The sequence below is a fragment of the Tachypleus tridentatus genome, chromosome 2, assembly GCF_004210375.1.
Source record: "Tachypleus tridentatus isolate NWPU-2018 chromosome 2, ASM421037v1, whole genome shotgun sequence".
Classification (NCBI taxonomy): Eukaryota; Metazoa; Arthropoda; class Merostomata; order Xiphosura; family Limulidae; genus Tachypleus; species Tachypleus tridentatus.
The window spans coordinates 72,392,721-72,413,435 of record NC_134826.1 but is presented as its reverse complement, the minus strand read 5'-3'; the positions used below and the strand labels follow the sequence as shown (position 1 = coordinate 72,413,435).

The 20,715-nt window shown below is 33.7% G+C and overlaps 1 protein-coding gene across 6 annotated transcripts in view; it reads left to right on the top strand.

The window, feature by feature from the left end:
• The window catches only part of LOC143244215 (uncharacterized), a 35,125-nt gene extending 15,304 nt beyond the window's left edge, over positions 1–19,821 (top strand). Inside the window, exons 4-8 of one of the 6 annotated variants that reach the window (XR_013024972.1) lie at positions 1,482–1,562; positions 2,786–4,762; positions 6,072–6,104; positions 12,520–12,641; positions 15,699–19,821. Coding sequence is in view for 3 of the 6 variants with exons in the window: in XM_076488467.1 (XP_076344582.1) it covers positions 1,482–1,562; positions 2,786–4,762; positions 6,072–6,104; positions 15,699–15,805 (2,198 nt within the window). In the remaining 3 variants the exon portion in view is untranslated. Of the gene's footprint in view, positions 1–1,481; positions 1,563–2,785; positions 4,852–6,071; positions 6,105–12,463; positions 12,642–15,698 lie in introns of all 6 variants that reach the window. The other 5 variants (XR_013024971.1, XR_013024970.1, XM_076488467.1 and 2 more) reach the window with 5 other exon arrangements.
• Positions 19,822–20,715: the final 894 nt, after the last annotated feature.

The following is a 20,715-nucleotide window of genomic DNA, read 5'->3' as shown; positions in this document are numbered from 1 at the left end:
ATAAAATGTATCTCATTTTAATTTGTTATTCATTTTTATACTGTTGCTGTACAGATTGATTTGTTTTCTAAGTTTAGTTTTGTGTTTAGGACTAACCTAAACATACCAAGCTAGCTGAATATTATTGGATTTAAGGCTGAAGATACTGTTAGCAGCAAGTGTGTCCAACTGATGAAACAATGCATTATAATCTTTATAAGTAAATATATAAGAATAGTTTTTTTTTGGTATTAATGACCCAGTTGATTTTTTTAGGTTCAGTCTGGGTACATAGCTGTCACTGGTTGTTGTACAGTATAGGTCCAGTAGTCTGTCTGGAGATTAGGAAAAGGGATCCTTTATCAAAATAATGAAACTCAAGTGCCAGCAGTTTGAAAATTATAGAGAGTATAAATACTTTGAAGTAAATAGTTTGAACTAGCACTGTCTGTAATGTCACAGCTGGCATGATGAGGTCTGGTATTAGTAAAAGGCCTTGTTGACACTGGATGTAGCAGATATAGTGTGGATGACATTTTTTTTACACTTTTTTATTTTCACTTATAATTTTTTAGAACATATAGCCCACAGACTAAACCATAAAACATGCAAAAATAATTCCAGTTTTGTTCAGTATTTACTAAAACATAGCCAGTTCCTTCTATTTTACTGTGTGAATACATTATTGTAGAAAATTTTCTGCTTGTTTCTAAACTTGTGGTGAAACTTTTGTACTTAAGACTGAAATGATTATAAAGAAATTTGTGAAATACATGAATGATTATTTGTGGAAAAGTACGAGTAAATATAGTTATGGTGAGAAAATGATTGGCATTTCAGGGATACATTTGCACTTGATTTTAGTGAACAAAAGTGACCCCAGGTTTAAATACTGAAATTAGGTACTGGCCCAAATAGATGTGGTTGATTATTTGCCAGGATTGATATTAAACTTAACTTTTAAAAGTTTAAAAGGTGGATCACCACATATAATGTCAAAATTTTAAAATGAAAAGTTGAGATTGGGTGGAATTTAAGTTAAATTAACCAGTTATGCACTGTGTAACCAGTTATACAACTCAAACATTTTCACTTAATGAAACAATGTTTTTGTTACAAGGGGATAAACAATATTTTATTGTATTATTATGATATGATAAAAACCTTAAGCCTAGTTTATGCAGAGTCATTAAATGATCTCACATAAGAACTAAAGTTTTTGTAACCCTTTCTTGCAAGTTACAGATTGTGCACTAAAATCCTAATAAACCTGTCAGTTAAATTTATAATTTATGGATTTCAAATGGATGTAGAAGGTCACTTTAAAATAAATCCAAATGTCATTATTATGGGTCTTTAAGTAATAATCATGAAACATAAGGATTATATGGAGATAAAAAATTCTTTAGTCTTCTAAAAACAGACAGTGATGGAGTTCTTTTTTTTTCCTGTCTCCTGTTCTTTATGCCTCTATTTAGGTTTTATAATTCTATCTGTTACAGAAGGTCTGTATTTGAGTGACCAGTCAATAAATAAAAGTGAGAATAAAACCCAGAAGAAGAAAAAGAAAGGACAGTGGTCAGGTATTGTGTTGTCCACTAATGTATATACAAAAACATTCAATGAGGAGAATTTCTCTTATATTAAGTCATTATATTGACAAACTGTTATTACCAGTCAGTTAATGGAAACTACTTTCATACAAAGGTTTTGGTTTTTTGTTTTGAAAAATTAAAGTCTTTGATACTTGGTGACTAATAGAAGTAGCTAAATTATGTTCACCAGCAAGATATAATTGTAGACTTTAGTTCTTGAGTTGCTGTGAACACTGTAGCTATAATATTTAATATTTTTTATTTAAATGTATCTTGTTTGGTTTTCTTGTGATGATTAAGTGTGTAAATTTTGTAATTAGTTTTTTTTCCCTCAGAAACGTGGTTTTTAAAATATTAAAGATGTTTGGACAATTAACAAGCTAAGCTTCTACAATTGGTAGCTGAAAAATTGAAATGTATGTTTGTGTATGTGGGTTACAGTATAAAATTTACATATAAATACAGATGGGTGGAATTGGAAGTAAATGAGACTATTTAGGTTGATCACTTGTGGTGTTTTTTTTGTGACACCTTTGAAATGAAAAGTTAATAGATGTAGGTTGTTTATCAAGACTTTTGACGAATTTCTTAGACCTACCTTTAACTAATAGGTTCACCAGTTATATTTTTCTAGTTAATCTCAGAATATGTAAAACTATAAGGTATAACATAGTTATATTTCACAAGATCAAAATCTAATCTATTTTCTTCAGCAATGTTGATGTAATAAAGTGATTGTTAAGTGAAAGAAGAGCCACAGCATATAGTGAATTGGTAATTGGACATTGTGTTCTTGGCAGATTTGAGTAGTTTCTAAGTGGATATTTGATAAGTGACACTTTAAATTGTTAATTTAAAATTGCTGACACAAAAATTGTCAAGAAAATAGTAACATTAAAAGTATGAACTTAAAACTGAGACAATTTCTGCATGTTTGACAAATGTCTTCAAACTGAAACAACTTACTTTTTAATTTAAAAAATCTGTTAACATTTGTGTATATTAAGTTCTATCATTTCTATTTTATTTTAATATATATTGTTTAATCATGTCTTAAGCATGATTTCAAGTTAGAATTGGTTCAGTATAGTTTTTAATTAAATTTATTGTGATTAAAAAGTATTTAAAGAGAAAACTTTGCTTGTACAAGATTGGAAGGAACATTCTTTTTCACATTTTCAATAATTTTAATGAACTTTTATATTTTTCAGAAGATGGTAGGATTTTATCTATAGATACCAATGGAAACAAATCAGATGCTAGTGAATTATTTTCTTCTGAAGCTCATCATGACAGAGTAAGCAGGAAAACCAAACGTTTCCGTGGAAATGCAGACAATCAAAATGTTATGCTTGCAAAGGATATTGCTGGTCACAGATGGGAGGAAAACATTGATTCACTGCTGGCATACATCAATTCGTCTGATAAGAAATCAAAAGGAGTAACATATGGTAACAACAATACTCTTGGACACTCCAGTTTATCAAAATCTTCAGTTAGTCAAGAACTCGAAAAGAAAAAAGATAAAGTAACCTCAAGGGACATGAAAAATGTGCAGAACCTTAAAAATATTACAAATGTAAAAAAAATTAGCAAGTTTAATAATGCATGCAATTTTTCCAGAAGTGAAGATGATGAACATATAAGAAATGAAGATCTTGAACAAAGTGAGACTTCAGGGAAATGCAATTTTTTCAATAATCCATTTAATAATTTTGTTTTGGAAAGGATAACAAAAACTAAGAGTTTGGATTGTACTTCCTCAGGTTTTGATATAAATTGTTTTGATTATGAAAGTCAAGAAAAACTTAAGACCTCTGGACCTAAACCTGGTGTAATAAATAACAGTAGTTCCTCTGAGCCAGTATTTTTCCACAGCAGTTCTTCATCTGGTTTTACTAAAGATTTTTATTCATTTGCAGAAGTGAGTCAAGAGCCTCTGGAAGAGACAGGGTTTCGTGTCGTGGTGAAGAAGAAACATAAGAAATATTTGCCAACAAAATCTTTAGATGGTTTCCGTACACACAGTCATGTTGGTGGTGCAAATAAATACTGCCCTGAAAAACCCACAAATCATAATTCCTGCAGTGAATTTGTGTTGTTAAATCTACCTTTGTCACACCGAAGTCAGAGAGGAAGACAGGATTCTTCCCGCCGAAAATCAACTAGTAGTGTTCCTCCTTCGGAACACTCATCAGCAGAAAACTCTGATTTAGATAGTGTCCACTCTCTGCCGGTATGTAGTTCTGCCCCACTACAAACATCGATTCATCTTCATAACACACCTTCTTCATATTCATCTACTCTGCAAGCATCCTATGCAGATATTACACGAATGTCAGTGATTTCTTCAGGAGAAAAAGTGAAGTCCTCCAATAAACTGAGTGAAAATGACCCCAACACAATATTTTGTCTACCACCTCCAGATAAAAACTTTGGTTTGGAATTTGGTATAGAGTGTAATCTTGTAGATGATACTTTTTGTTCAATTAAAGATAATCAATCAGGTGGCATTACTGATCTTGTGAGTAAGTCATCCAACCAAGATCCTCAGGTTCTTTTGTCTTCACTCAGTGACACAAACTTTGTTACAAAGAGTTTTAAACCACTAGTAGGTGTAGAAAACCTTTCTATTCCTGCAACCCCTGTATCGGTGCCAGTATGCTCGACAAAAACTAACAAACTTTTAATCTCCAACCAGGTTAAGCCTCCTGAAAAACGCATTTATATGCCTAGCAAACGGAACTGTGCATTTCAAGAGTTTTCAAAAGAAAGAGACAAATTGGTAGGAGTTACCACAGAACTTGACTCTGAATGTCCACCTGTTGTTATTATGGATAATTATGCTCCTGGTGAACATGTGTGTGATCTCACTTTTGGCTTTGAGGTCAATGAACAGTTGCTTCGTATGAGCCTTGGGGAAAATTATGTCAGGGTGGTGACCAGTCTTGGTTCCCACTTGCAAATATGTCCCGACATCTACTCAACAGAACCAAATAATGATAAGTGTGCTACATCCAACTGCATTGGTAGATTTCTCACAGGAAACACCAATTTTTCTGAAGATTTTCAACCTTGTTCTTATGATGGAGTTATTACCCTATCAGGACGTCTCGTACGGTGGCGAGAATCACCAGTAAATGTTGATACATTTAATTATGACCATATTGTGCAGTTTTTTGGAATGAGTAAGTGTTGCATAATCAACATTGTTCTGTTTTTCCTGATAACTTGCTTGTATAACACCATTTTTTTAAGAAGCTCCTGTCCTTTTCAGGTAAGATACTTGTCTTGCAGGTTGTGTAAACAATATAAAGTATTAATTCATACTTGAGTTTGAAAATCTCTGGATTTTCCCATGCTGTGAGCTGTATTCAATTAATTCCTGATAAGTTGATTTATGTAAATGAATATTCCTTTGTATATCAAATTGGATCAGAATAATTGAGACCTTTTTTTGTAAACTATCTTATAGCAAGTCAAGTTACCTTCTAAACACAAAGAGAATATTTCTTTTTTAATTGCTGTTTATTATTATTAATTATTATAAATCAAACCTTTCCAATTCTATTTATTTTTGGTTTGACTATGAATTTGCAAGAGTTTTGGGAGGCATGTTTTTTAAGGTTATTTATTCGTCATTGTATGAAACTTAACTCATTGATTTTTGTAAAATAGAATGGGATACTGGCGCATGTTTTAAGAAGTTTGCCCACATTTCATACTTCACACATTGAGTAACAAAAACACATACAATAAAGTACGTTGAGACTATGTAATGGTTGTACTTTGCACTGTGTAATGCACACAAACAGTGTATCTCCCAGTGTATATGATGCTCAAGGTAGTGGTTAATAAGTTCCATAATTGCAAATAAAGTGGAAATTATCAATAATTTATAAAATCATAAAACGAAAACCACCAGTCATGACACCAATTTAGATACTTCTCAGTAATATGCTAAAGTAATTGCTAAACATTGTCATGACTAGCAGTTTTATGGGTTTGTCTCTTTCTAAAATTTATTAGTACAGGTATATATAACTGGAAACTGTTAGCTTTTAACTGGTAACTAACTAAACCTTCTTCATTTACTGTGCATTATTTACACAATAAGGTTACTGTGTAAGCTTGTGTTTAAATAAATCTGAATAAATATTTTAAAGAATCCACGGAAGTTTTAACAGTCTTTCACACATCACTATGGCTGAAGTTTACTCAAAGGAAAAGAAACAGAATAATTTACAGAATAATTTCAGCTAATTATTCTGCAGTAAATAGTTTAATTTTAGGCTAGGTGAGCTGTAATGAGACTCTGTTATAATTTAAACCATAAGTTCAAGGAGTATTAAAGATATGGTTTGAAATGTTCAGTAACAATATTTAAATGTATTAAAAGAGAATTTACACAAGTTCCAAAACATTAATTTGTGAAATTCTGCTTATAACATTTTTGTGCATTTTAATTAAATTTTATTTTTCTGTTTATTTTTTCAGGTTGGGAGAAAGTACTGAATGATTACAATAAAGGTGAGGATTGTTTCACACATGTCAGTTGTTCAGGATTGTCCTTTAGTAAATTAACCATGTCAGTGGCATGAAACTTAATTTAGTATTATAAAAACTGTTGAAACAATCTGTGACACGTAAGTGGCGTGAAACCTAGTTCAGTATTATAAAAACTATTGAAACAATCTGTGACATGAACCCTTGGTGTGGATTCCTGTATGTGATGAGGGGACCTCCCAGGGAAGGTTTATGTTTTTTCAGTTTACATCCCCTGGGATCTAAACATCCACCCACGTGTTTGCCGTGTGTGGCAACCCGTGAAGGGTAGGAGAGGATCCTGCTGGTTAAGGGGTCCAACCATAACACACCACTATGGCCTTGAATTCCTGTAGATGGGCAGTCTTGAGGTGGCCCCCTTGGATCAGTCGGCTGGGCCACTCGGGCAAGGGTCAAGCAAGTACCAGAGTTGGATGTTCTTAACAGGTGTTGTGGACATTATATCTGATGCTGGTATTTTGGTATAGTGCTCACGAAACCCTGGCGTTGCTGCAGTGTCCTTGTTTGATGTAGTGCACCCCCTCATAGGGCTCCATGGTAGGTGGGGTCAGTGGGCACCAAAATTTCCCTCTTTATTATGGATACTCCAATTAAAAATCTTAATAAAATAGTGAAAAAACAGTCTATGGGTAAATGACCACATCTTGAATATTCTGAGCAGCAATCCTCACCATCTGTACCACCTGTTGTGCCTCATTTTCTTATATTGCATTCACTTTCAGACAAACCTTTAGGGCAGATGTCTCCCTTTTTCATTCAGAAGGGTTTAGAGGGACTTTCTGGCTCTCCCAAGTCAGTAAAAAAGCTTTAGTCTGGTGACATATTAGTGGAAACATCTACATCTCAACACAGTGAATTTCTTTTGTATTCAAAGGCAATTGGAGATATACCTATTGAGGTTACACCTCTTGCTACTTTGAATTCATCATGAGGAATTGTTGAGAGGGATTTGAAGAACAAACCAAAGTCTGAGATTCTTGCTGGTTTCTCCACCCAAGGAGTTTCTACAGTGAGGCGTATCTCTACTCGCTAAGATGGAATTATCATACTGACCAGTGTCCTCATCCTCACCTTTACATTGCCACATCTGCCTGCCACCATCAAAGCAGGTTATCTTAATTGCAGGGTATGGCCATACATTCCAAACCCTCTTTGATGTTTCCAGTGTCAACGGTTCAGTCACTCGAAGACGTCATGTGCTCGTTACAGTGGCAAGGACCTTGAAACCTACGAGTGTGAAACTGACCCTCGTTGCATCAATTGAAATGGCTCTCACCCATCCTACTTTTGTTCTTGCCTTAAATGGTTGGAAGAAAAAGAGGTGCAGCGTTTGAAAACGATTCATAACATTACCTATCCTGAGTCTCGAAAATTGCTGTCCACCACCTCATCTCGGACGTATGCTGCTGCACTTTATTCCACAACTACTGTGGGAGTGCAGACAGATCTCTCTGTGTCTCCAAAAGAATTGTTTTCAAACCAAATGAAAAGTCTTTTGACCTTCATGGCTAAAATAGTTGATGAATCAACTTCAACACCCATCTCTGTCCCTAACATACATTCCAGCAAATCCCAAGATCCACTTCCTTTGGTTCCGAATATGGGCACTTCCTCGGATACATCTCCTCCCATGATGTAAAGTAATCGTTCGTCAGTCTCTGGAATCCCCTTCCAACAGCAAAGACCTGCCCAATCCACCCAGGGCAGGATCCATGGAGGTCAATAGACCTCCCTCAAATAAGGACAGTAAGGAAAAAAGACATGGTCATAAACAGAAAGGTTCACCACCCAGTTCGCCTACACGTAAATAAAAGTGGCCACCCTGATACAATGGAACTGTCAAGGTTTACATTCTAATCTGGATGACATCAAAAAACTGATTATTTCCTACCATCCTGTTTGTCTTACCTTACAGAAAACTTTTCTTAAACCTGCCAATACAGTCACCTTTCAGCAGTTTTCTTTGTACAGAAATAACAGGCTGTGTGATGGAGGGGTGACACGTTTGGTTTATCAGCATGTGCCCACTCTGTCTTTGCCACTCAACACAACCTTGGAGGCTATACCCATTCGTGTTTCCTTGGGTCATACCATCACTGTTTGTTCCCTCTACCTGTCAACTGGAGAGACATATGATCAATCAGACCTTGATGTTCTCATTGAACAGTTGCTATCTCCCTTTTTCATCCTGAGGGACATTAATGGACATCACCCATCTGGGGAAGTGCTGATATTGATGGGATGAGTTACTTCATAGATCATATGCTCTCTGATCACAACTTTTCTCTTTTCAATACTGGTTCTTCTACATATTTCCATGTACCTAGTCAGTTCTTTACTGCTATTGGTCTCTCAGTTTACTCCCCTTCATTATTTTCCCATTTTCATGGAGGGTTGATAATAATTCACGAGGCAGTGATTATATTTCTATAATCTAGAGAGAGACTGACCATGGTTGATGCCACCTGACCCACGTGCCCCAGTGGAAGCTGGATCAGTCAAACTGGCCCTCTTTCACTGCTCTTGCAGAACTTGATCCTGCCATCAATAGACGACTGTGTGGCACCAGTAACTGACTGTATTATACAAGCAGCTGCTCAATGTATTCCTAAAATCTGAACACGTTTTCCACTATATCCTCTTCCATGGTGGAATCCTGCCTGCCACATGGCATGGAAGGCTCAAAAATGAGCCTGGGATACTTTCCGTACATATACTACACTCTAGAACCGCATCGCTTTCCAGCGGGCCCGTGCACATGCTCGATGGGTGAGACGTCAAAGCCAGAAGGAATCTTGGATGAAGTTCACAACCAGCATATCTTCTACTACCAGTTCCAAAGTCATATGGGACAAGATTCGAAAGGTCAGTGGGCAATATAACTCTGTTCCCCTCTCGATCTTGCTCTCTGGTGGCTAGGAAGTGGCTGATACCCAGAGCATCACCGATACTTTAGGTGAAAGCTTTTGCAGGGTATCTAGCACTTCTGCCTCTTCTTCCACCTTTTTAGCCATCAAGACTTGGGCAGAGCAATCACCTCTTTTCTTTCGAGCTGATTGTCTCTTTGACTATAATCGTCTCTTTACACTGGTGGAACGTAAACTGACCCTTCGTTGGACTGGCAATACACCGATTGGACCTGATGATATACATTATGAGATGCTGTGCCATCTATCTCCTGCTTCTCTTGCTATCCTTCTGATTGTTTTCAATTGGATCTGGCAGGAGAATGTTTTTCCTGATGCCTGGCACCAGGCTATTGTCCTACCTTTCTCAAAGCCTGGGAAGGATCCCAAGATTCCTTCAAACTACCGTCCAATTGCTTTGACAAGCTGTCTCTGTAAGGTCTTACAGAGGATGGTTAATGCTCATCTTGTTTGGTTCCTCAAATCAAACAACCTCCTCTCGCCCACCCAGTGTGGGTTCTGACGACAACGTTCTACCATGGACCACTTGATTTGACTTGAAATGTCAATCAGAGAAGCCTTTCTCAAACGACAATATCTTGTGTCAATATTCTTTGACATTGAGAAGGCTTATGATACAAAGACCTCCGTATATATGGGTTACGTGAACATTTGCCCATTTTTATTTAAAATGTTTTAATGGACAGGAGATTCTGAGTTTGTGTGGGTTCTACACTTTACCATTCTTTTTTTTCTGCAGAAGTGTGAAGTCCCTCAGAGCTGTGTTCTGAGTGTCACACTTTTCAGTGTAATAATTTATGCCATCGCTGAACAACTCCCTCCCACTGTCTCAAATGGTCTCTATGTCGACGACTTTCACATCTCATGTCAGTCGTCAAACATGAGGTATACTGAGTGGCAGCTACAGGCTGCCCTCAATTGTTTACCGAAGTGATCCACAGCAAACGGCTTTACCTTCTTTCTCTCTAAAACTGTTTGCATGCACTTTTGCCACCAACGGGGTATTCACCCTGATCCTGAACTCCGTATCAGTGAAGTTATGCTACCTTTGGTCCCTGAAACTATGTTCTTGGGGCTTATCTTTGATTGTAAGCTGACCTTTATACCACACATCAAGCAGCTACTGGTCAAATGTACAAGAGCACTGAACATCCTCTGTTTCCTCTCTTCCACCACTTGGGGAGCAGACCGACGTTCTGTGCTAAAGATATGTCGTGCTCTTATTCGATTAAGACTCGACTGTGGATCACTGGTCTGTGGCTCTGCCAGACCAACAGCCTTAATGATGCAAGACCCTATTCATCATCAAGGACTTTGGCTCTGCACTGGGGCTTTCCACACTTCCCCATTTCAGAGCTTATACATAGTCTCATGAACCTTTTTTTGTCTCTGCCATTTGCAACTGTCTTTACTATATGCTTCAAAACTTTGTTCTTTACCAAAGCATCCCACCTGGGGTTGTGTTTTCCTTCCTCGATGGGCCATGTTTTTTCAGACAATGTTCTGCCATTGCTCCTTTTAGCCTTTGTATCCAGGTGCAGTTGGATGAATTGGGTCTGTTCTTGGATAACATTGCTGTATCCACTGGGCAACCCATCTCACCATGGCTTCTTACAGTCCCCAATTGTGACCTATCTTTAAGTCATCTGAGAAAAGTAGAAACTCCTCATTGGAAATACTGTATAAGTAGGAATGGACGGATGGTTCGAAATCAGGTGACTGTGTGGGCTCTGCCATGGATTGTTCTGGTTGGTGGTTGTGCACAGAATCCCCTCTACAGCTTCTGTGTTCACTGCTGAACTGTACACCATTTCTCTTGCCCTGGATCACATAGAAGCTAAGCAGTACTCAAACTGCACTATTTATACTGACTCACTCAGTTCTCTACTGGCCCTGAAATCGCTTCACGTTAGTTCTCACCCTGTTTACGCCGATATTCAAACTGACTGGCCCATTTCTCTTTAACATCTACTTCTGTCCTGTTTCTCTTGACACTGGGCCACGTTGGTATTTGCAGGAACGAGCTCACCAACACTGCAGCTAAGTCTATCTGCTCTGGCACTATCACCGATGTGCCTGTCCTATACATGGATTTTGGTCCTGTATTCAAGGCTTGGCTCCATGCCAGGTGGCAGTCAACTTGGAGTGAGCAACACAAAAACAATCTTTTTCAAATAAAACTCTCTGTTTGACTTTGGCCATCTTGCTTCCTTAAGGATTGGAAAGAGGAAGTTGTTCTAACTAGACTATGCATTGGTCACAATTTTTTAACTCATCGTTTTCTTTTATCTGGAACTGATACACTAGTGTGTAGTTTGTGTAACACTCAGATCACTGTAAGCCACATTTTACTTTCTTGTCATCGTTACGACTCTCAACGACGGCACCATTTTAAGCATGTTATGTCCCAAGATTTGTCCATAACATTAGACAGTGTTATTGGTGATGGTGACACTGTCCACCTTGGTAATGTAGCTCCCTTTTAAAAATCACAGTTCATCTAGTTCGATTTGAAATTAGAAACTGGCTGTAACATTAAATAACTCAAAACCAGGACTGGAAAGATCAACTTCAGGTGACTGTCAATGGTTTTTGTTCTTACCTGTTAGGCTTCCTGGCGAATTATGATTATTACAGTTATGCTACAGAAAGTCCTTTACAACTTGAATTACTGTTTTTTTTCTCTTAAAGTTGTACACTAGATGTGAACATTGGTTTTTATGCTATTTATGTTTTGTTTTTTAACTTTATTTTGTTTTACCTTAGTTTACTTTTATGAATTTTATTGAATTTACTTTTAACCAGATGTTTGGTGCAGATAGCCAAACTGCTTTTTGCCATAAAACACTAAATCAACCAACTGTAACATGTCAGTAGCATGAAACCTAGTTTTGTATTATAGGAACTGTTGAAACAATCTGTGACATGTCAGTGGCATGAAACCTAGTTTATTTTGTGACATGAAATTTGATTTTTTTAAAAATTCTTCTATAAAAAAAATCTATTTTATGTGTATTTTTAAACTGATTAATAACCATATATACAATTCAAAGACAATCAAGGACCTGCTGGTCCAACTATATCGTCTCATTCACTGAACTAAGCTAAACTACTCCAAGCCAATCCTTATCGTTCCAATATTTATCTAGCCTTCACTTAAACCCCATAAAATTAACTGCATCTATCACATCTGAAGGCAACCCACTCCAAAAGCTACCAGCCATTTTAGAAAAATAAAGCTATCTCAGGTGAAGATGATTCCTACCCTAACAATATTTATATTTGTGTTCCCTGAGCCTTACCATTGAGTATCAAGAGATGATTCATCAACACTATGAATTCCCTTAATTTTACATGCTTTAATCAGATCCTGTATAACATTTTTTTTATTTCAAGAGAAAACTATTTTGGAAATCTTAGCATATCCTTGTATGACAACTCTTCCATCTCAGGCATTATCCTGGTAGATCTGTCCTGAATCCTTTCAAAAAAAAAAAAAATCCATCTTAAGGTAAGAAGCCCAAGACTGAATATAATATTCCAGCTGTGATCTCAACCAATGAACTATACAATGGTATTATATACTCTTTAGACTTGTATTCATTATTTCTGCAGATACAGGGTGTTCGGAAAGTCACTGTGCAGTTTTGTAATCATATGTCTATTCAGTCTATTTCAAGCCAGCAACTGATATCAGTGTTTAGAAACAAAATAAGAAGGATCCAGGCCTGTATTGATGCCAACAGGGGTCACTTTCAACATTGTTTATAATTGTCATTCACATTTACCTCCTGTATTCTATATTGAAATATGCCTATTAATAAATACATAAGTGCACAGTGACTTTTCAAACACCCTGTACAAAGTAAGTTACTGTATGGCCTACCATTAGCCAAATTAGATTGCTTGGATGATTAAGAGACTTACCAACAGAATATTTTTCTTCCATAAAATTTGTTAAGGTTATTCTCATCAAAATTATTCTCCTAATTCAAACTGGGATTTCTCACTCTTTTAAATTTATATCTGCTATGTATTTGCCTAGCTTGTCAAATTTTTTTTTAATCAACAGCATCTCCTTCATATTCAGCAACATACAATATTATCAGCAAATTAAAATAATTTGTTGACTGTTCCATCATCTACCACTGATGCAAACACACACCTGAGGTGTTCCCCACTTGTGACATGAATCCAGTTTCATTTATACAACTCCACTTTCTAACTTTCTACCCAGTTTTCTGTTCAATGAGCAAAACCATCCATCACAACTATAGATACATTTTTTGCTTAAAAAAATCCTTTCACATTGCTCTTTTTCAAGTACTTTCTGAAAATCCAGATACTATGAAACCCACACCTTCATCTAAGTTTCAGTGAGATAAGATTTTTCCTTAATAAAACCATGTAAACCATCAAACAAAAATTCAACCTTTGGTAAAGTTTTTTTCATCACACCAGTGGTGTAAATCTAGTTACCAGGACAGTTATTATCACTTTTCTTGAAATAAAGTGACATTATCTAACTTCTAATCTTTTGGCACCTGTCCACTATTCAAGGACTTAAAGAACAAAAGTGACCTTCATATCCAGTCCATAACCATGCTGTTTGTAGCTTTATCATTCTTTAAACTTCCCAATTTCTTTTAATTATCTCAGAATTAATGCAATAATCTTCTTCATTGTATCTAACTAACAATTGTTACGTGCCAGGAATATTGTTTAAATCATTATTAGAGAGAACTGAAAAAAACATAGAATTTGATAACCGAGGCATTCCTTAATGATCAAGTATTATTATTCTTTTAGAGGCCCTTCTCCTGTTCTGACATTCAACTTATTCTTACTGTGAAAGAGTTCTTATTAATCTTTACATTTTCACTCAACCTGGTTTCCCATTTGTCTGACTGTATTGATTATTTGTAGTTCTTCACATCTACCATCATTGCAGTAAATTTCAACTCTTGTATTTGCAATTTCCTTCCTTTTATTTTATTTTTTATACAATCCCTTGTGGGTAAACTTGTAGCCATTCTTTATTCTATATGGAACATGGCTATTTTGAGTATTGAATAATGTATTTAAAAACCTTTCCACATTTGATCGGTATTTCCTCTCACTAAAAATAACTTTGTTTGTGACTACTTGTTATTGGACATTTTTACCTCTTGTACCAGCCAATATTGTTTTGAATGTTCTCTTAAAGGTTATTAGTGATGTGAATTTCTTCTGAGCATAATATGGCACTTGTATTGTAGTAGTTTTGTCCTTGTAACTTTGTTATGTATTGCCAGTATATTGGTTTCCAGTAGTCGTAGACTAGTGATCTAAAGTCGTTAAAGGTCTCCTTCCATTTGTGTAGATATGGAAACAAAGTAATATAAGCTTAGAAAGTTAAAATGTGTTTTTGAACAATTTTCTATACATTTACATTCACTTTTCTTTCTTTTTTAAAGCTTGAGAAAACATTTATAATGCGTAATTTATTTAAATGTGTCATCTTAAACTTAAGGAACTAAAATGTATTTCAGAATTTGTATTATTATTAACTATGTTTTAGTGCCAAGTCTGTTCACATAATTAGATAAAAAAAAAGTCCAATTAAATTTTAAATGCAACATTGTAAAAAAGATCATAACATGCACTTTTACCTTCCTGTATCCAGGGGATTAAACTTCCTATTTTATTATAATAAAATATTATATTTTTAACGCATACTGATAAACTTAGTTTTAGCCCTCTTTTAGGTTGTGCGTGTTTGAGATGACTGGATGCTACTCATAAGAAAAAAATTACTAAGACTTTAAGAGAGCAATGAATGCAGTAGCTGAGTTACATCTGTATGGTTAATGCCATAAAATCAGTAAAGTAGGGAAACTGTTAGTTCATCATTTATAATAGTTCAGTTAAATTGATGTAATTTGCATAAATATAAAGAAAGAGTCTATAAAAGTAATTGCAAGGACAAAGTGTACAAATGAAACATTAATATCTCTAAATTAATTAATTTTGAAATTGAATCTAATAAATATTTGTGATTAAACCTTATTATTATATTACAGTAGATATTTGCCAATTTTCCACTGACTTATCTGGGATTATTATCATGTTTTTGTGATTTAATGAGGTTTATCCTTCGATACTCACACTGACTTGTGAGCATTCTCAAAATAAGTCTTTAAGTTAAAAATGTAGCCTAAAGTAAAATTAATTTGTCTCCCAATTTTTCATGTCATATGATACAGATTTTGTTTCTTAATGTTTTGTAATATTTAATATGATAATAACATCAAGTGTATTTTGCTGAACATCAAATCTGAAAGATTCTAATTCTGAAATCAATGTTTCAAAAACAGTGGTGTAAACAGCACAATAAGCCCCTTGTACAGCTTTGTGTTTAACACACAAACAAACCAAGGTAAAGAGAATTAGTTCTGCAAATATAATAGAAAAAGGATTTAAAAAATTACTTATTATACGTGATGAAATATCTTATTACAGTGTAGTTTAAATATTTGAATTAAGGTTTGTTAATTGTATTCCACATTCTAAACAGACAAACATTTCTTATTCAATGTAAACTAGCTTATGAAATATTTTGATTTATTGTAAAGTTCACATTATGATTTAGGTTGTTCCAAGAATTCAACTTCAAATACAAGCAGGGTGAGATACTACACAGAACTGGTCGACATTGGTGTTGAGGTAAAAGTAGCGTTACCTCCCAACAACAAGTAGAAGGAAAAAATGTTGTTGCTGCAAGGACTTGTGTCTGTTTCGATTAAATGTTGCTTGTGATGTGTTGGTAAATGAAGAATGGCCAGAGTGATGAATATTCAGTGTCCTAGCTTTGAGAATATGTTGCTCTTTTGTCACTGAGTCAAGTATGTGCGAAATCTCAAGTGCTCCTTATACAGTTTTGTGCTAAACGTTGTCTCTAACTTCTACGGAGCTTTCTTGGCTGATTATAACTGTTTATTTTTTACTGCCACCATCTTTGTGTTAGCAGATCTTTACAGTGAAGCAATGGTTTTGGTGACAGAACTGTTGTACTTCTGGGAAAACATTTCAGTATAATAAAAGGTTGAATTTAATGCTGTGATTGTAGATTTGTGCTAATACAGAACCCTCGGTGGTTTGTCATTTATAGTTTGAGTCAGATGAACTGAAGAAGTGATGTTCAATCTGCCAGTTTATATGCACACTTAGTATAAACCTTATAATTGTTTTTATTCTGCTCTTTTTGAGCGTCCATTTAATTTATTTAGCTGTTCTCTTTTAGTGCTGAACTGAAAATGAAAAAGACAGTTCTACATGTTACTGTTAAAAAAACTTGCATGGCACGTTGAAAAAAAGACAATTCAAATACTGACTACATTTCCAGTTAAAACTTGTTGGATAAATGAAATGTGTGTACATTTGAAAGTGTTTAATAATTTAATAAAATTGTATTGAAAAGAAAATATATTTAAAAAAATTATATTAAAACTGTGTAGTGTTTCTTGGACAAGAAACTGAACTGTTATTTAGTGAAAAATTGAAATGAGTGGCAATTAGTGATACATTTCATATATTTCCTCACTCTTGCATTTGTAAAATGTATTTGTAGCATTTTGACCATGTGAAATTGTTTTGCATTCCCATGGCATTGTGGACTTCACAACTACGAACTTTTTTTCTCTGACCATCTAGTAAAGCATTTATTAAAATAATTCATATATTTATGTAAGATCCATCACTGTTTGTTTTCCTCAGATTGTTGTATCCGTGTTGTTTTCTTGTTTTTATTTATGTTTTAGCTCAAGGAATTTTTTTCTTCTGATGACATCATTATTTATTTTTAAAATATTTTTGGCTGTGGTTTACATAAATGTGTACAAGTTGTTACAAGGAAGAAAATACAGTCTTGACATATTCAAGTAAAACTATTTAAAAGTGAACTTCTATGTGTGGCAAAATCCCATGATTTTCATGGGGAAAAAAACAAACTCATCTAGAATTAAATTTAGTCATAAACAGGTAAACTTCAGTATTATTAGCTTGTACTCAATTTTCCTTGTTTTGTTTATTTATCAAACGATTTTATGTTTCTCTTGAAACCCACTATAAGCTCAATTGAGCAGTTAGCTGTCAGGCTGCAATAACAGAAAATTATATAAACCTGTTGTGAATGAAAAGAAAACAGCATTTTCTGTCAGTAATGATCCAATGCAGGTTAATGTGCACCAATAATGCTGTTGTTTCAGCAATTTCCTTATTCACCTTGATCACATGTAGAACAAGGCACTTTCTCCTAGTTGTGCTGTTTATGTAGTCTATGACATTGTATATATTCTTATGTAAGCCACATTACCTCACATCTGAGGTGAAAAAAGAATTTGATGGTTATGATATGCACGTGAAGGTACAGTTATTTTTGCAATGAACCTGAAATTTTTGTTGCAATGTTTTCAAAATTAAAAGATAGTTGTCTCAGTAAAATATCTAATTACTAATGACTATATTCTTTTATTAGTAATTAGTAATTGTTTTCCTTAATGAACTCTTACAAAATTAAGCTACAAAGGTTTGTTGAACTGGAAATATTTTGGTTTTCTCTCAAAAAAATGTAATTAAAGGTTACTAGGATGATTTTTTGAAACAAATGCATATTAAGTGTATAAAAAAAATGAGTAATTTTTTTATTTAATTAGAAATGTTTTTGATCTATTATTATTTCAGGAAAAAATCATTAAAGGTATTGCATTATGTTAAATAAACCAAGTTTCTAAGCCTTATTAAAACTGAAGTGTTGTGTATTTAATTTGCATAAAAACTATGTAGCACATTTTGTTTGTAACTTGTACAACTAGATGCAGTTACTAAGAGTAGTCATGAAACTTCATATTGTTAAGATAAAGGTTTAAAAAACTTTAGAATTTAAGACAGATTTTTAAATATTTCTTAGAACCAAATTTTTCATATGGTAAATATTTGTTTAAAAAAGCAATATTTGAGTAAGATGGTAAATGTGTTAAGTGGCATTTCAATAAGATTGTTTATTTATTAATTTATCTGTATTGTTAACAAGAATATTTATATAATAATATATAATTATATATATTAATATATTTGATGAAATTAGTGTAAATTTTTAGCTATAAAAATTAACCTAAAATCATATCTTTTTTGTTGAGCATTAATATTTGTACGTACTGGTGTTGGGTTGAGACCCTATGTTTAACAGTGTTTTTAAAATGTAATCTTTGATAAATTATTCAATGCACTTCAACTTGAGTACATAACTTCTGTATTTAAAATAATGAGCATTGACTTCTTAGTGCAAAACTGTGATCTTTAAACTAGTTCATAAGCACACAAAATATAATAATGTAGTTATTCTTAAAATCAAATGTTTATTTTCTGTCTGGCATAGGAGGGGCCACCCTGTGTATAAGTAATTTCCATGTTACCCCAAAAAAAAAAAAAAAAAAGTTTACAAGCTGAAGTTTTGAACAAGTTTTATTTATTATTTCTATTTTGAAACTAAGCTTATTTTATGGTTTATTTAATTACCTATATGTTCATTTTAAGTTGAAGATGGATAGAAAGTTTTACTGTTTTCAGAATCTTACCTTAGACATACTTAAGAAATTCTGTAAAAGTTTGAAGAAATTTCAGATGTTTTGCTATGCTTATGTGAAATAGAAAGTTAAGTTTGGTTACCATCCTTTTAAATTATGTTCAGTGTGAAATATCAAATTACCAGATCTTGAAATGCACACCAGTTATGGCATTAAAACACTAAGCCTAGATATTGTTAGAAATGATAAAAACAGTATATAACAATACATCATCCTTTATCTTATCTTGTTTACTTCATGATTGGTTTATATATTCTTTTACTGCTTATTGTTTACAGAACATTGAAACAGTTGACTCTACTAATGTTACTCAAATGTACATCAAGGTTGTAAGTAGTTTGAGAAATAAATTTAATTGGTACATTATTATCACATTATTCTAACAGAAGTCAAGTTATAAATCCAAATTTGATGGGAAGAAATCTACTTTTTTTTAGAAGATAAAATTAGGAAATGGCTTGAAAGGGTAGAGAAAGAATCTTACAAATGTGCAATGTGTCATTAAGCTTGTGATGGTGGTGAAACATTGTTCAGTTATAAAAAATAGTTTCTTTTATTACCTATTCAGATTGTTTTGAACTTTATTTAAGAAGTGTTCTCAATTCCCATAGTAATTTTTCCCACCACCTGGTAAATGAAAAGAAAAAAAAAACATTTTCATGAAATAAAGCTTTGTATGATATTTAATTGTATGCTGTTATGGACCATTTTTGTTTGGTACAATTATTCTGTTTTAGGAGTAAGTTAAAAGATAAAGTTCTGATTTATGTATTTAGCATGCTTTGATCAGAAGAAGTGAAAAAAACTAAGGTTTGGTACAATAGTCATTTGTATAATGTTACTTAGCAGAATGTAACACCATAACAAGTGTAAGGTGGTATAAAAATAATAAATAAGAGCAAGTAACTCATTATTTTACAGAATACTAATTAGCTTGTGTATTGTACCTCATTAATAAAAAATAATCCATTCCATTTGTTTTTCAATTTTTAAATAGGAAATTTCATGCTAATATGATGGATACTTTTAACTGATAGGTTTCAGTTTTGGTATCTGCAGTGTGTATGTGGCTTACAAAGGATGCAAGTTACTGGAAGAAAAAATCTGGAACAAATAAAAATCTGAAATACAGTGGTGCCTGAGTATCTTTCTATATGTCGGATAAGTTACATAAAAGTCCATGCTGTTAAATACACTGAATCTTCAGTATTGTGAACAACAAGTAACACTTTCATAGTATTTCAATATTTAATGGTTTATTGTAACAATATTTTCAAATGGCTTCCACAATATCCTTGTTAGACTTTGAAAATAGAATTCAACAATCACAGGCTAATCACATAAGATGTTTGTACACATTTCTCCCAGTCTTTTGGTGGGTCACTGGTGAGTTTATGGATTTACAATGTAAACATTTTGAGGTTTGTTATCCCATGGTAGACACAATAGGTAGAACATTGTGGCTTTCTTCTAAAACAAATAGTATTTATATTAATATGTGAGTAACTGCAATATCAGTAATTTTTATTTTCTCTAGTCAATTTATATACATATATTTTAATGTTTTTTCTAAATATTAGTGATCCATAAGCTTATTTTAATTTATGTATGTGTGTGTGTGTGTGTGTGTGTGTATATATATATACACACTTGATTAATTCAGGATTGTTTGTTACTCATTTCAACAGAGTTCACAACGATTTTAATATCCTACAAGAAATTTATTGACGATAAATCATTCAGCCTTAACATTTTCATTGCCAAATGACAAGTTTCTAATGAATGGAAAATAATTACTGTTTAAACCATGAAATCCGGCCAAACATTAGAGAGCGACAATCCCGAAATTTGTAATTTTTAAAGATTATGTTTGTGTAAATTACGTACTACCGAGATATTTGTCCCAGTGCACAGGCGATATAAAATTGGACATTTCAAAAACCCTGGCCTCTATTGCTGATAGATTAATGAAAATTATGTAATTTAACTAAAACTAATTTGACTATGTTCAAAATGCACGTACTC